The sequence below is a fragment of the Benincasa hispida genome, chromosome 9 (genome assembly GCF_027475165.1).
Source record: "Benincasa hispida cultivar pf3 chromosome 9, pf3_genome.v1.1, whole genome shotgun sequence".
Taxonomy (NCBI): Eukaryota; Viridiplantae; Streptophyta; class Magnoliopsida; order Cucurbitales; family Cucurbitaceae; genus Benincasa; species Benincasa hispida.
In genome coordinates, this window is record NC_143486.1 from 59,223,153 (window position 1) to 59,240,543 (window position 17,391).

The following is a 17,391-nucleotide window of genomic DNA, read 5'->3' on the forward strand; positions in this document are numbered from 1 at the left end:
GAAGTCAAATCGGGGATCATAACTAGGTCCCTAGTCGGGGACGGGGAGAGTATCCTTGCCACATCCCCATCCCCATCCCCAACCTTGATAATTCTAAAATTTTGCTATATTTTGTAAATATTTTTGTTCATTTTTATATATTTGAAAACAACCCTATATTAATTTTACAAATAAACATATAGAATATATAAATATATATATACCATATAAATATATATTAATTATACAAGTATTTATATAATTATATATATTACAAAAAAACCGGGGATGGGTCCCATGGGGAATCCCCATCTCCATCTCCGCCTTCAATTGGTGGGGATGGGGAGAAATACACCCGTGAGAATAGAGATGGGGATGAGAAATCTTCCGTCCCATCCCTACCCCGTTGTTAATCATAGTTTTTGACCTTGGTCTGTTTTGGTCACTGGACTTTAAAAACACATTTTAGTCATTTAAAAATGAAATTAAAATGAAAACGAAAGAGCTAAAATGATCACCTTTTAAAAATATAGGAAACAAAATGAATCAATGTTAAAAGCATACAAACTAAATTAATTTAAACCAAAAATATAAAGACCTATTTTGTTAATCTAATATTTGAAGAAATTTACAATCGTGTATCAACCTCAATGTTGGAATATAGACTATTTAAATGAATTTATTTATGATAATTTAGAAGTTTAAAGGATGAAATCTAAGCGTAAATTGATACCATCATTAATCACATATTTTAATGGATAAATTGATTATATTTTAACCATTTTCCTTTTTCGTGCTTGCATTGCGTATACCCGTCTCCCCGACTCAATTAGTAGAATAAGAAACGAAAACGAGGAGACAGAGAAAATGGAAAAATCGCGCTGTATATAAAAAGCTTTGTTTGTTCCTCATCATTTCCACTGAGTACTCGCAGAGAGAGCAAGAGCCTATTCAGTTGCTTTCCTTCAGCTTAGGGCAAAGCGAAACGAATATATTCTCTTCCTCTTCTTTCCTTCTCTCAATCCTCCATATCTACTTCGCGCTTCCTTCAAATGACGGACCCCATGGACTTGCTTCGATCTAATCTCTCCCGTGTTCGTATTCCGGAGCCTACCAATCGCATCTACAAGCAGGAATGCTGCTTGTCCTTCGACACTCCGGTATTATCTTCTCCCTTGTTGTGTGTTCTGCCGTAATTTCTATTGTGATTCCTTCACTTTGTGCTGGAATTCTGATGTTCACTAGTTACAAGCTTTTTAATCGCTGAGTGTTTGCTTGAGAACTGTTTTTGTCAGAAATGAATGAATGTCAAGGAAGTAGCGAGTCTTTGTTTGGTCTTTGCGCTTATGTGGATGGTTATTTCCTCTGAACATTTGGATTGCGAGTGTTAATTCGTAGAACCTCTATTTTTTAATGGCCACATCGTCGTCATGTTATATTCATTTCAAGCGGCCAGGTATTATTCTCTGCCTGTGGTTGCGTTTATTTTCTTTGTAATTATTGATTGTTTGGAGATAGGTCCAGCAGTGTAATTTAGTCATACAGTGAGTGAAAGATACTTTAGTTTCAGCGATGTACTATTATACATATATGTAGTTCATTTCTTCACTTGGACAAGAGAAAAAAAACCGTGATCAAATTAATGAAATATGGTTAGATTTTGGTCTGTAGTAAGACATTGAGAATGTCAATGGTTGTATCAGTATGAACTGAACTACATTACAAGTAGGCCTGCAAAATACGCAGCTAAAATTCAAGAACATGTTCAACCTAACATTATTTCATAGTTTTCCTAGCTTGAGTAGAAAAACATGATATGCGGATCATCAAGGAATATCAATGAAATTCAAATTCCATGTGTATGAAAATGTTGGATCAGTAACATTCACCTTGGTAACCTCCTGGGCTCTTTATGCCTTTATCTGCATATTGTTTGTCCAAAAGCAACAACATTCGTTCCGTACATTTTTATGATGTCAGCCACTTTTTTTAATCTTTGGAAGCTGTTCTTCTATGACGCTGTCTGATGATGTTTGTTTTCTTTTGAGTTTCAGAGGTCAGAAGGTGGTTTGTTCATTGATTTGAATACATTTCTAGCATTTGGGAAGGATTTTGTAGGTTGGAACTATGAGAGGACTGGAAATCCTGTGTATTTACACATAAAGCAAAGAAAGAAGTTGGTTCCTGAAGACAGGCCTTCAAAGAAACCTACTCTCTTAGCTATAGGTATTTTTACCACTATGTTGATACATCTTCATTTAATCTGTCTTTAACTGGCCACTTTTCTTATGTGATTGGGGTACATGCCCAATTTTATTGCTTTTTGTATTTTTCTTTTTTCCTCCCAATAAGTTCTTGGTCCCAATAGCATCATTGGTACTCTTATATATATATATATATATATATATATAGATAGATAGATAGATAGATAGATAATATTTTTATCAGAGAGAACATCTCATTGATTGTATGAAAAATACAAAAAGTGACCAAAGGCCGAATTCTAGGAACTTATATCGCAACTACTCCAAGAGAGATTTTGAAATATGGATCATTACAAAATTGTTTGTCTAGTATACCAAGACGATAATAGAAGTTCAACTAGTGCTTAAATTTCTTCCCTAACTTTAGATATCTCCAAGAGAATCATGTTATTTCCATTCAAACTTAGCTCCCATAGCAAGGAATTTTTGAGAACCTTTCTCCATATAATTTAGATACGGAGACATAGTATTTTCGATATATATACACACACACACACACATATATATAGATAGATAGATAATATTTTTGTCAGAGAGAACATCTCATTGATTGTATGAAAAATACAAAAAGTGGCCAAAGGCCGAATTCTAGGAACTTATATCGCAACTACTCCAAGAGAGATTTTGAAATATGGATCATTACAAAATTGTTTGTCTAGTATACCAAGACGATAATAGAAGTTCAACTAGTGCTTAAATTTCTTCCCTAACTTTAGATATCTCCAAGAGAATCATGTTATTTCCATTCAAACTTAGCTCCCATAGCAAGGAATTTTTGAGAACCTTTCTCCATATAATTTAGATACGGAGACATAGTATTTTCGATATATATACACACACACACACACATATATATAGATAGATAGATAATATTTTTGTCAGAGAGAACATCTCATTGATTGTATGAAAAATACAAAAAGTGGCCAAAGGTCGAATTCTAGGAACTTAAATTGCAACTACTCCAAGAGAGATTTTGAAATATGGATCATTACAAAATTGTTTGTCTAGTATACCAAAATGATAATAGATTAGCTAGTGCTCAAATTTCTTCCCTAACTTTAGATTTCTCCAAGACAATCATGTTATTTCCATTCGAACTTAGCTCCCATAGCAAGGATTTGCCAACATTCATTTAGATAATCCTCGACTATTGTTTTTTTTTTCTTATGGAGTATACCTGTCTTGAAACTAAAATGAATGCGGATGAAGATGAACAAAGAGATCATGGTTCCCTTAACTATTTTCTTAAAAAGTTTAATTTAATTTTTTTGTTAAACAAAAAGACCCAGCATGTTGAGTGCCTACAACTTTTCTTTTCAAAAAAACTTGGGAGTCTTATGCCACCATACAATTCTTGTTGATTTCCAACTGGAGACAAACTTTGCCTTCAAACGTGAAAGAGAGGCTTGAAAGAGTTTTTTGGAATTGTCAAGCATTTTTATTTTATTATAATCATTATTTCTAATCTGTAATTTCAGTTGGTTATCTTTAAACTCTTGCTCAGCTAGACCTCTGATTCCGATTGTCATCAATCGTCACTGTAAGTGCACAGTGAAACTGGTTCTCAGAAGCCTCGTTATCTTCCCAAGGTTTTAACGTCCATCACCATTATAAGTTTGGAGATGTTTTTCCAATGGCTCTGATAAATATTTTACTTCATACATGTAAACCAGGCAAGGCTGTTCCTTGTCATGGATGCTTTTTATCATATTTGCACTGCAAACTCTCATTCAAGTGGATTTTTTTTGGAAACAAATATTTCATTGATAAAATGAAATATTACCAAATGTACAAAGGTTCCTATTAAAGAGATTGCAAAAAAGCTCGCCAGTTAGCTTAGTGGTGAAAAAAAAGGAAAATTGCCCTAGGCCCTAGCCATTTAACCAAAAGAAGCTCATAACGTTTTTGAATTTTCCCAACCTTGAACCACCTCTGTTCCATGATCATTAAAGTCTTACTGATTAAACTAGGTGGCTTCCTTCTCCCTTTATGTTGGATTTCAAAAAGATATTTCAAATTTCTTTCTAGTATGTTGACACTGACTGGAAATTGCCATAACGATTTAAACAAGGAAGCTTCTTAACGTTTTTGAAATTTCCCAACCTAGAACCACCTTTGTTCCTAGGTTACTTGATTAAACTAATTGGTTCCCTTCTCCCTCTTTGTTGGATTTCAACAAGATGTTTCAAATTTCTAGTGTACTGACACTGTTGTGGGTATTTGAAGATAGATAGGAGCTAAGTGGGGATAAATGTTGGAAATTAATTAGCCAATGCCATTTTTTCTAATCTAGAATGCAAGAACCCTTCTGATTCAACAATTATTATGTCCTTTAAAAAATGAATAACTTGGATCATGTATTGTAGAGGTTTCATTCACACACGCCATTTGGGGTAGGTTTTATAAAAAGACTTCTGGTATGTGTCTTATCAGAATAGATCCTGCTACTCGGAGATATCACCCTCCATTTTGGGACAAGGGATGGATCTTGTGGTGTGCAATTATTTTTGCTATTTTATGGAACATCGCGCATAAAATAGCAATCCCTAACAACATTTTAAGTGAGCTTGAAAGGTGTGCTATAATGCCAATTGTGAGTTTTTCTTTGGGTGTCCATTTTTTAGAATTTTTGTAACTATTCTTTACAATTGGAGCCCTTTGTATTCTTTATATTTGTCTAAATGGAGGATGTTTTTTTGATGAGAAAGATAGAATAATCCATGGCAACAAATTGATGTAAAATCTATGAAAAATTACACTTTTGGTCTTTGAGGTTTGGGATAGCAAATTACATCAAATAACACATTTTTAATAAAAAATATTTATAATATCTTTTCCATGGTTTTCCTCTTTCTTCTTTCTCCCTCTACCCATCCATGGCTACCATTGCCTCCACTTGTTTCTTTTCCTTTCTTTACTTCCTCCTCTTTCCTTTCCTTCCTTTCTTCTTCTTCTATTTCTCCTTTTCTCCCAAGTTTAATACATCATGGGTAGAAAAGAGAGAAAATTAATTAAAAATACTATATATATATATATATATATATATATATATTTAAAAAAAAATGTTTCTTTTAGTAAAAAAGTGTCACGTCATCTTTTCATTAGTTGATTGACAGAAAACTGATAGTAGGGTCTAAAATGCTACTGAACCCAAACCTTGGGGGTTAACAAGTTGTGTTTGAAAACTCAAGGACCAAAAAAGTGCATTTTCCTCTAAAATCTACCTTTTGTGAAGGAAGCAATGGTGAGTATGAAAATAAGTCTCCATAAATAATAACAGGATAGAAAGAAGATTATTTTCTGTTAAGAAAAAGAATGCAATATTGTGCTATAATCCCCATTCACTAGGCTATCAATTGAGTTTTCTTACTGATGGAAACCTTCATATGGTATTAGTATCTTTGAGATTTCCAATTTATTTGACTCTACATGCTGTAGGATCTAGTGAGGGTGCTGTGCAATTAGTGCAGGTTACGTAGGGCTTGGCCACTCTTGGTATAAGGAGGAACAATGCATTATAATTTTTGCTACAGGAACCCTTTGCACCTCCCATTTCCAGTTGTTGTTCCATCATTCTATTACTCTTTACTGTATTAATGTCTTCTTTTTTCCTTACAAATAGAGTTAACATATTTTACAAGATAATTGTTTCCCATTTGTGTAAGTGTTCCAGTGTAGAATAACTTTAATTAGTGTCTTTGCTTACTTATTTGATTAATTATGTTATAATTGGTATAAAGGAACTGTAATCTTCACAGTCCAAGCTTCCAAAATTTATGGTTGCGGAACCTATTTTGTTAAGAAATTGAATCAATTTATTTTAGCATTCTGCTCTCTTCAGTTAATACCAAAGTTTTGTTCTATTGAATAGTAATGTGGATAAAGTGCTTTTACTGAAATAACATTCACTACGACACCACCTAGAATGCATATTATGAAACTTCCAAATAACGTCTAATTATGGAACATCTATTCTATCCTTGTGATCCTTATTATTATTTTTCTCCAGGAGTTGATGGTGGGTTTGATAACAATGAACCTGAATATGATGAAACTTATAATATAGTGATACTGCCTAATTATGCAACTCTTCCATTTCCTTCTGTGGAGCTGCCAGAGAAGGTGAAAGTCCTTCCCCCACCCCCATCTCTAATCTAAAGCAGAAAACTTTTTTTAATATATATATATGTCTGTCTGTCTGTATGTATGTATATATGTAAATGTATATGTATATGTACACACACACATTATACATAGATTTTAAACCCAGGGTTATGCTATAATTGCAGGTAAGGTTGGCAGTTGATGCTGTCTTATTGGCCGAGGGCGCTGAGAGAAAAGAGCAACTTGCAGCATGGACAGCTGATAAGAAGCAGATCAGTTCATATGCAATGAATCTGCAGCAGATTGACAATGGTGTTATAGTTCCTCCTTCTGGATGGAAGTGTTCTAAATGTGATAAAACTGAGAATCTGTGGCTCAATTTAACTGATGGAATGATCCTTTGTGGGAGAAGAAATTGGGATGGAACAGGAGGTAACAACCATGCTGTTGAGCACTACAAAGAGACGGGCTATCCTCTTGCTGTTAAGCTAGGGACGATCACAGCTGACCTTGAAGCAGCAGGTAATGTTTTGCTTGATAAAGTTGACAATGTCACTTTATAAGTATTCATCTTGATTGATTCACTTACTTTTTATTAAAGATGAATTCATTCAAAAAAAAAAAAAAAATGGAAGGCTACTAAATGGTGAGAAGAACCATGCAAGGATAAAAGATTTCCTATATCTGGCCTTACAAATTTTACCCAAGTTACTATGCTTAACTGGGCAATAGCCAGAGTTGTGAAATTATATACTAATGAGGTTATGATCAAACTAGGATGGCCATCTACTTAGGATATTAGATATCATGCAAACTTGTTGGGACCAAATATTGCAGGGTTAACCATTTGTCCTGTAAGATTTAGTTGAGGCATATGGCCTATTGGCTTTTGGGGTTTCGCCTATTTCATTTTTCATTAATCAATGAAATGTTTCTTATCTGCAAAAAAAAAAAAAAAAAAAAGGAAAAAGAAAAAAATTAGCAGAGGCATATAAGCTACCTTTTTCCCACCTATAACTATAAGTATACTTTAAAAATTGTTTTGGGGATATAAAGTAAGGGTAGCATTACAAATAGAGTGAAAAATAACTTTCTTTGTGTGGGAAACGGAGAAGCAGAGGGCAGATGAGATGGGATATAGTTTCCAAGTCCTTTGATTGTGGAGATTTGAGACTTGGTGAAGTAAGGAATGTGATTAAAGCCTGTTAAGAAAATAGTATTGAAGATTCTCAAGGAAACAAATGAGTTGCACCATAAGATGGTGGCTTGTATTTTGGGAAGGATTAACGTAGATGGACTACATAACACAAGAAAGCAGGCCATGCATTGAATGGAGCCCTTGGTGAAACATTTTGAATTTTTATTTCTATTTTTGCAATATGCAGAATCTTTTATTCGTGTTGTTAATGGTAGTAAGCCTCCTTTGGTAACAGTATTTAGGATTGTTTCCCTTGGTTCTTTGCCAAAGCAATTTACATCCGTTTTTCCTATGATTGGAATTTTTGGAAGCAAGTAGTTTTGTTACTTTGCCCTCTTTTGGTCTTTTATCACAGCCGACACATGTTTTAATTTTAATAATGGGTAATGTTTTTGTGGCAGCTCAGATGTTTACTCTTATCCAGAGGATGATAGTGTCTTGGACCCAATTCTAGGACAACATCTTGCCTTCTTTGGCATCGACTTTTCATCCTTACAGAAGGTTAGATATTCACAGAATGCTTGAAGAGCTTGTTTACATTTTTCCAGGGAGCTTATATGTGGCAAAAGATGAAAACTGGATATTTTTAGTTTGGATTGAAAGTTATTTGTTGTGGTGTACTGTAAGCTAGACTTGCAGTGCATATCTTCATCTTATGATGTGGTTGTTTATCTGCAATTTGCAACATCTTATGATGTCGTTGTTTATCTGCAATTTGCAACGGATCCACAATCTTTTTAGGATAGGAATTATATAATGGTTTTGCTTTAGACTTTGCACCTTGTTATGGCTAATATCTCGTTATCAATTTTCCATCTTTTTATTCTTTTGCTATTTGAAGTGAGGTAAATCTTAATTTGTGATATGGATATCTAATGCCATTGCGTAATATAAGTGTTTTGTTTTATTTTGTTATTTTTTTTTAAAATGAGAAAAGTAAGAAATGATTTCATTGATCAAATGAAATTATAAGGGCAAGGATTGCCATGAAGATTACATGAAACCGCTCCACTGTGATGTAAGAGATGTAAGATTGTATCCCAAAAGAATGTGTTAAATTTACACCAAGAGAATCCTATGTATGTGAGGTGTCAAAAAAGGAGGAGAAATCTGTCACTTTGTCATGGAAGATGCGCCGATTTCTTCCGAGCTAGATAAGCCAAAAGAAGCTTTAACAAAGTAGTTCCATATGATCTCTTTTTCCTGTTTGAAAGGGTGAATCGTCAGGAGAAGGATAAGAGGAACATTGGGAAACACCATTTGGTATTTGAAGGCCCCCAGTAACTTGGACCAAAAAGCATGAGTATATTCACAGGTGTTTTATACTGGTAACATCTCTGAAGATAATAGAATAAGCATCCAAAGAGCATGACAAGGACATCAGAGGACAAGTGACAAGTGGGGAAGGTTAGGGTTCTCATAGCAAGAGAGGACTAAGGTCCAAGAGCTTTGATTTTGCAGAATGTGGAATAGTATGATCATGGTAGGAGATTTTTGGGTCTCCCCAAATCGGCATTGTTAGTGGGAGTCAGATTGATTGCCCTAGTCACTATTTATTTTAATTTTTAGGATTTGGCTTGTGGATGGCCACCCTCCCAGATTAAAACAGTCTCAAAATGTGTAGGAAACAAAAATTTGGTGAAGGGTAGGAATTGAATGATCTTCAATGAATTACAACATTATCCTTCCTCTACTTTGACATACCCTCTATCCCTGTCTGGCTCTGCCGTTGTGGTGATCACAACAATCCCATTGCGCCTTTAACGTTAATGTTTGTTTATATATCTTGGTATATATTTTGTTTTTTTTGTTTGTTTCTTCTTTTAATTGGAGCAGGATGGACATTGTTTGAAGGGATTTGACTAGCTATTTGTTGTGAACAGTTAAACCTTGAAAAACGTTTTAATACTTTCTTAAAAATTGAAATAACACTTATAGGTTGACTTTCCGATCTTGCGTCTCTTTTTTATGTCAATCTTGTTGAAAGTAGCTTCCATTTTCCTTTTCAGACTGAAATGACCACTGCTGAAAGAGAACTTGACCAAAACACTAATTTTGATTGGAATCGGATACAAGAAAGTGGGCAGGAAGTTGAACCAGTTTTTGGACCAGGTTACACTGGGCTTGTTAATTTAGGAAACAGGTATCAATATAGTGTTTGACTGTTAATTAAATTTGGGTATCTAAACTTTTTCTTGCCTCTCAAATATGTTTATTCTTGCAGCTGCTACCTGGCAGCGACAATGCAAGTTGTATTTTCAACGCATCTATTCTGTGAAAGGTTCTTGTAATATCTATATGGTTTTATTACAGCGAACTGTCTTGTATGTTCTTTCAAAATTTACTTTTCTTCGGGTATGCTTTCAGATACTACATGAAACAAAGTTTAAAATCAGCTTTTGACACTGCACCTGCAGATCCAACTGTCGATCTTAACATGCAACTGTAAGTGGCTAGGAAATTTTAAAGCTTTTATAATTTCCTATAATTTTTCTTCGCTCTTTTCTTCCTTTTTTTTTGGGGGGGGGGGGGGGGGGGGGGATGGGGTTCGATGATGGTGTATTTACACCAGTTACGTTTTTGGTCTTACAGAACAAAGCTGGCACATGGTTTGCTATCCGGAAAATATTCAATTCCTTCATCAGATGTAAGTTGCTAAAGACAAACAAGCCCTCTATATCAATTATTTCTGCTATTAGTTGTTTTGCGTTCTCTGATCTGTCCTCCAGAAATTTGAAAAGTTGAATTCTTCTTCCTCAGCAATAAATGCAGTGAGTTTTGGACAAACTGTGTCTTTTTTTTGTTCTAAAGACCTGAAATTGGATAATGGAATTGCTATTTTGCTTCCAATACCTTGGAATTATAAACGTTTCTTTGTTTTGCATGTTGTTCTTGAGCTCAAGTAATCAGGCATTCTTTGTTCATTAGCAATTTCTGTTCTTGTACTGCCGGGTCGAACTATTGGACATATTTGTGAAGCTCTTCTTGTTTGTCTTTCTGTTGCCATTTACGTGCATCAACCTTAGAAACAGGAAGGCATACCCCCTCGAATGTTCAAAGCAGTTATTGCCGCGAGCCATCCTGAATTTTCTACGATGAGACAGCAGGTATGTTCGGATTGTAAGTTTCTTATTTATGCAAAATGCTCGTTTAATAGAAAATATTGTTTTGCTCTATTTGAATTTCCAAATAGTGTATTTTGGATTTGGGTCAATAGATGTGATTGCACTTGTTTGAAACAAAAAGGTTGAGTAGATGCAACACATAAAACATAAACATTACCTTCCGAAATGGGCCCACCACCCTCCAAGCTGGCAACAAATTTTCTACCTCAGCCAATAAAACTAATATACTATTTGCTGGTTCTGATACAGAACGATATCTATCTAGCCCTACCAAAGATCTGGATTTTACCAAACATCCTCTTGATATGACTGTCTTTGGAGAGAACTAGATGAATCCAATCAACTGTCATTATACTTTTTTCCTCCCCTCCCAACGGACTTTTCTAGCCACACCATCCCTTTGCCAACTGATGACAATCAAATTGCTGCTTCACAGGCTATTGACTCACTACAATCGTTCCCCCATTCTTTTACACAGCTGCAGCTCATAGCCTCACCTTCCTTGCCTTTCAGCCTTTGAGATTTAGCTTCCTTATTGACTAAACATGGCCTTCGTGTTATGGCAATTTCAACCATCCCTCCTCCCTCTAGAACCAAGAAATCGCAAACTACTGCTGGCAAAAAGCCAAAGCTTTAGAGAGAAATATACACATCGATCCACTATGACAAATCAACCACCTTGGCTACTCAGGAGGGTGCATCATATCACCAATGAAGTTCCTAACTTGGAACGTAAGGAGCCTCAATTCTTGGAGGAATGATACCTTGGTTTTTCAGCACAACTCTGCCATTGTTCTCCTACGTGAATCACCACTGTCAACAGGGGATTCCTTTTTGATCAATTCTATATGGAGCTCTTCTTGCATTGGACATCTTGGTTCCATTGTTGGTGGGTCACCCTTTTGGTGGTGCAAAGAAGAAGATTTGGTTGGCTCTGGTGCGTGCTCCCCACAAGAGGAATAGGAGGCTTTTTCGTGACTCTTCTCTTTTGTTTGTTTTATGGAGTTTGTTTGTCTACTGTATTTTCATGGTGCAAAACAAATCACCCTTTCTCTCATATTAGCTTATCCTTTTTAGTTGGTAATTGGCCATCTCTTTTGTAATTGCCTTTAGGTGTTTGGGAGTTCTCCCCTAATTTCATTCATCAATGAAATATTTCTATTACCAAAAAAGCATAAAACATAAACATATACAATCCAGTGTCCATGTTCGACATGTACCCCACACATGTCCGATAGGTTGTTGGTGATTGTTGGTGCTAGTGGGCTACCAATAAGGAAATAGAAATCCAAGGGAAAGGGGAGGAAGAAAGGGAGTTGGAGGAGAAGGGAAGAGGAAAAAAATGTCGTTGATGGTCACAGCGGTTGGGCATTGACCATCACAATGGTCGTCACGACCACTAGCTGGCGGTGGTTGTGGTAGTCACCGACAACCACTGATAAGAGGTAGGAGGTAGAAATTAGGATGGGTGCAACCATCTATTGTATAGCTTCCTGCTGCACCCAATTAAAAACTATCACGTGGCAGTTTACCTTTTTTTTTAATAATTATTTTTTTGTGTAGGAAAATGGTGAGCATGGACTTTGGTGCAGCCTTGCTCTTTTCTCAAACCCATGACATTCATTAGGAAAAAAAAAGCCTATTCTAAACCCATATGTTTGGTTTCTTAATCCTTGTAAATTTATTCAAAGTGCCCAAATATGGGCTTGGCTTCAAAACCCATGGGCCAAACACTCCCCTAAGGTTTCTTGAGTTGAGGTAGTATTACTCAACATGTCGAGGAAGGAGAACCCTGTTGTACATGGAGTGGAGGTGGCAAACTCTTTAAGTGAGCTAACTTTGAAAGAAAGTTCTAGTTTAATATGGAATGATTGCAAAAACATTGGAGATTATTTTAGAGAAGAAGCAGTACTTCTGTTCGGAATGATAGAGGGGAGAATGAATGAGGTATTTGTGAGTCAATATTTGCTTGGGACTGTACCTTGATACCAACAAGGTTGGTTGATATTGAAGAAGCTCCAAAGGGAGTGTTTGTGGGGGCATATTTGCATTATTAGTCCTTTGTGAATGAGATGTTTTTGAAATGTTGGAACGAAGAAGAGCTGGATAGGCTTTGTAGAAGGGAACAGTCGGAAGATTAATAATTGCAAGGAACTCTTGGGTAAAGGTGAAAAGGTGTGATGAGGCTCGCCTGTCGCCATGGTGGAAATGCAATGACTCCTTTGCAAGGAATAAGTCTGTTAATGTATTGCATTAGACCTTTGGAACTTGGAGATCAGGATTACATTTCATTAGTCTGTTGCAAAAGCCTCAACCTATATTGGGTGACCTTCAGGGTCGACTCCATGTTGGAAGAAATAAGTACCACTACTGGCTATTCATTTATGTTTTTATTATCAAATATCATGTCTTCCAGTTTGTTCTTGTTCAGTTATGTTGCTTTCTTACGTTATAATATCTTAAAGTTTTCTTTCGACTATTTCAATGCATTGTATCCACTTATACTGGAGCCCAGAGACTCAGATGATTAACTTTTCAGGCTTTGACCGTCAAAGATGTTTTCTAAAACCACGGTCTGTGCTGGATGGCCACGGAAATAATTGTTTTTGTTGAGAATACCATTCCATTTCAGATGTATCTAGTTTTGTACACAAAATCCGCTAGTCTATTTTACACAAAAGTGAATGAATTTTTTACAGGATGCCTTGGAATTTTTCCTGCATTTTCTTGACCAAGTTGAGCGACAGAATTCTGGGAGTTCTGAAAGTGATCCTGCAAGAAGCTTCAAATTTGGCATTGAGGATCGTATTGTGTGTTCCTCTGGAAAAGTTGCTTATAACAGACGGGATGATTATATTCTCTCATTGAACATCCCATTACATGAAGCTACTAATAAAGGTAAGATGGTTTAACTATTATTTCTTTATAGCGATCTATCATGAAATGACACCATTGTTTGAAACCTCAGATGAAGTTGAAGCCTTCCAAAAGCTCAAGACACAAAAGATCTCAGTAGGGAAGGAACTGTAAGTGGGAGTCTTCTTGTGCATGTTCTTACCATTTCACATTGATAGTTTGTTGCTAAGAATAATGTGTTTAACAGAGGCACTGATGAAATTGTCCGGCCTAGAGTACCTCTAGAGGCATGCCTTGCAAGCTTTTCATCTCCCGAGGAGATTCATGATTTTTACAGCACTGCCTTGCAAACTAAGACTACAGCAACGAAGTAAGCATTCATTTTTCTAGGAATGTGACGAAATAATTTTTCCTGGCATAATTAAGTGAAGTGTTGCCATTAGCAAAAGTGAGTATTTTCATCTTCCCTGCTCTATAACTCTACAGGACAACAAGATTAACTTCCTTCCCAGACTACCTGGTCTTGCATATGCGCAAATTTATTATGGGGGAGGGCTGGGTGCCCAAAAAACTAGGTATTTCTCTGCAACTTTCTTGATTTTCTTGTTCTCCCTTATGTGATCTTTCTGTTTCTTATGTTTTAACCTTCTCATGTTGCTTGACTTAGATGTCTATATTGATGTCCCTGACATCATTGATCTCGGTCAATTGCGTAGTAAAGGACCTCAGGCTGGGGAAGAGCTTTTGCCCGAGGCTGGTAGGTGGATTCTTCTTGGTCTTTCAGTCAGCACTCATATTACATAAATTTACTGTTTATGTCATATTTGTATAATTTATTGGAATTATGTTTCAGTTATTTTCAATTAACATAGATTGTGCATGCAAGCATTTGTGTATCTGCCTCTTGTGTAGGAACACTTACAAGTTTTAATATTTCAAACATGTTTAGCACAGTCATTTCACGAGGCACATGATTGGAAGGGTTTTGTTTTCCTACTTATATATCTATGCAACGTGTAACTGGGGAAATGAGCAAAGATACATGTTTTGGTATAGATAATGAATAAATAGTATCAGGATAGTTTTTTTTATTGATACTCGCAAATATCCTGTCTTGAAGAAATTTGAAAAATAGAAAACCATGCACCACAATTAAGAGGGGAAGAAAAGAAAGAATGAAAATAAATTAATAGAAAAGACTATCAATAAGATGACAAAAATAATTTAAAAAATAAGGAATAACAGTGCTCATGAAGATGTGTGGATAAAGGAGCTTTTTGCGTGGATGACTATAAAATTGTATATCTGTAGCTTACCTATCAATGTAATTTTCAATCTATAGAAATATGGATTGTAATCTAAATGTAGGTTTTGATCTTTGTCTCTATCTTGTCAATCTTCTAATTTATGGAATATAATGTTGCAACGACTGCATCTTCTTAAGAACACAAGCTCTCAAATTTTCTGGGCTTCTATATCGATAACTTTACGTGATATAATGTGTATTTGTGCCCACTTTTTGTAATTATTGTCAGGTCCTGAGGATGGGTTTCAGTCAAATATACCTTCAGCCAACGATGATATTGTTGCTCAACTTGTGTCAATGGGATTTAACCATCTTCACTGTCAAAAAGCTGCCATTAATACCTCAAACGCTGGAGTTGAAGAGGCTATGAATTGGTTACTTTCTCACATGGATGATCCAGGTATTCAAATAATATTGTCCTTGTGTACATCAGATTCTTCTCCTTGTGTTTCTATTTCATTTATGTCCTTGTGGAACATTACATGCTCAGTTTTGATTGTTTCAGCAATTATGTTTTAAGGTGTTATTTGTAAATATTCGCCATTCATGTATTTTTCTGGTAGATATAAATGATCCGATCTCCGACAAGGCAGATTTTGTTGTTGACCAAACAAAAGTTGACACGTTGCTTCAATTTGGTTTTCAAGAAGCCATTGCTAAGAAAGCACTAAAGGCATCTGTAAGCGCTGCTTCTTTACTTCACAAGTCACACAGAAATAGAACCTCTAAAAGAGGGTGAAGAGAATAGGAAAGAAAACAACTAAAAAGAAACATTTAGGTCATGTATGGGTTTTGATTCTCCCTGCATCTTTGATTGTAGGGTGGTGACATTGAGAAAGCGACAGATTGGATATTTAACAATCCTGAAGCTTCTATATCATCAGAATCAGACTATTTGGACGCCACTACATCAAGCATACCAACTAATCCCAATGCTGAGCTACCTGACGGTGGAGAGAGTCAGTTTCTTACTCTTGATAATTATTTTTGTGTCACCTGATCATATTCTTGGTTTCTATGAACCTTTCTATATCTCACTATCCATCTTTTAACCATTTCAAATTATTAAAACATTCTACAGAACAAAAAATCTGATGCCACATTTGTATGAATGTGATGATGGTCGATATTCTAAGTTAGATTTGAACATAATAGAAGGAAAATCATATACATATTTACTTTATAAGTTAATTCTGAGAAACGTGTTGTTCTTAGTGGAAAAGAGAGATTAGAGAATAGGAAATTTAAATCAATTATTAAAAAAATCTAATTTATTTTCATAAAATTTTAAATGGCTTGTTTTTAGACCAAAGCTGTGTCGATGATTAAGGTATTGTGATGGTTTGAAATAGCCTGGACTTATATAAGTACCAATCCAAAAGTTTCTCCTTTTTCCTTGGAGATTTTACACTAGGTAACCCCATTACGTAGAAAATTTTGTTCTGTTGTGTGGAAAATTCTGAACAATATTTTATGCCACTTTATCACATACACCTATATGATGGTGAACGTTATATGGTAAAGGGAAATTCTTCCTTTATTCGGCGAGTTTCGGTTTTTGTTTCTAGGTCATTACATTATGCATGCCTTGCCGAGTACCCTTTTAACAACTTTACTTTCAATCAATTTTCTTATCGTTGGCCCAGTCCAATCTGTTGAATTTCTACTCAATATTTGATGCTCGACTAAAATCTTTGGAGTTCTGTTTTTTTTTTTTTTCCAGGATATAGGCTGATGGGAATAATAAGCCACATTGGGACTTCTACTCAATGCGGTCACTATGTTGCACACATCTTTAAAGATGGTAGATGGGTTATTTTCAATGACGACAAAGTTGGGGTTTCGGTCAACCCGCCCAAGGACATGGGATATTTGTATTTCTTTGAAAGGCTCAAAGAGTAGTTAACTGATATGGTCGTAAAAAGAACACAAGCTTTTGAGATTCACCCAAATATGGTAAGAACTGAGCCAGGGAGAAGGAAAAATCATTCACAGATTCACCAGCTTCGGTGCACTGATCGGATCGGTTATGGAAAAAAATTTGTGAAAAATGGTGGCTTGTTGGGACTTATTTCATTGCTGTAATGGATGTTATTCAATGTTGGTTGCCCCTGCCTCCCTTTTCTCCCACAGAAAATTTACTTATATACATTTGTTTCCATGGTTCTCCCTCTGTTTTTCCAAATTTGTGGAAAAAAAAATTAGGAAGAGTTGAATATAACCTAAAGTCAAATACTGATTCCACAATTTTTTTTTTTTTTTTTTTTTTTTTTTTTTTAAAAAAAAAAAGCCCAAGTACAACTCATACTGAATGTTATTTGTCAATTTTTAATAATTGGCATGATGGAAACAGCAAGAATCTTGAAGGCTATATTTGGATTGATTTTTTAAATGTTTAAAAAAGTATTTTTAGGTGAAAAGAGACGGTTTTAAGTTAAATATGCTCTGAATAACTCATTTGATTTTGCACTTATGATGACTTGTGGTTGTGTTTAAATCGTTCTTGGAAAATACTTTAATTTGGTTTTTTATTTTCTTTTTTATTTGATTTTTTTTAAT

General features: G+C 35.3%; 1 protein-coding gene across 1 annotated transcript; it reads left to right on the forward strand.

The window, feature by feature from the left end:
• The first annotated feature begins 759 nt into the window (after positions 1-759).
• On the forward strand, positions 760-17,065 carry UBP14 (ubiquitin-specific protease 14). The gene is made up of 19 exons (XM_039042489.2): positions 760-1,139; positions 2,034-2,205; positions 6,253-6,365; positions 6,533-6,869; positions 7,952-8,046; positions 9,555-9,688; positions 9,770-9,826; positions 9,913-9,990; positions 10,138-10,192; positions 10,572-10,652; positions 13,370-13,568; positions 13,639-13,696; positions 13,774-13,896; positions 14,013-14,101; positions 14,194-14,283; positions 15,062-15,232; positions 15,396-15,511; positions 15,653-15,791; positions 16,556-17,065. Exons 1-19 carry the CDS (start codon positions 1,032-1,034, stop codon positions 16,732-16,734), a joined length of 2,394 nt encoding a protein of 797 aa, XP_038898417.2. The 5' UTR covers positions 760-1,031; the 3' UTR covers positions 16,735-17,065.
• The last annotated feature ends 326 nt before the right edge of the window (positions 17,066-17,391 follow it).

Excerpts from the sequence above, each read along its gene's own strand:
- UBP14 (XM_039042489.2), top strand. The coding sequence starts at position 1,032 with ATGACGGACCCCATGGACTTGCTTCGATCTAATCTCTCCCGTGTTCGT. Across the intron at positions 6,366-6,532 it reads CTGTGGAGCTGCCAGAGAAG|GTAAGGTTGGCAGTTGATGC; the intron begins GTGAAAGTCCTT and ends CTATAATTGCAG. Across the intron at positions 10,193-10,571 it reads ATTCAATTCCTTCATCAGAT|AAACAGGAAGGCATACCCCC; the intron begins GTAAGTTGCTAA and ends CATCAACCTTAG.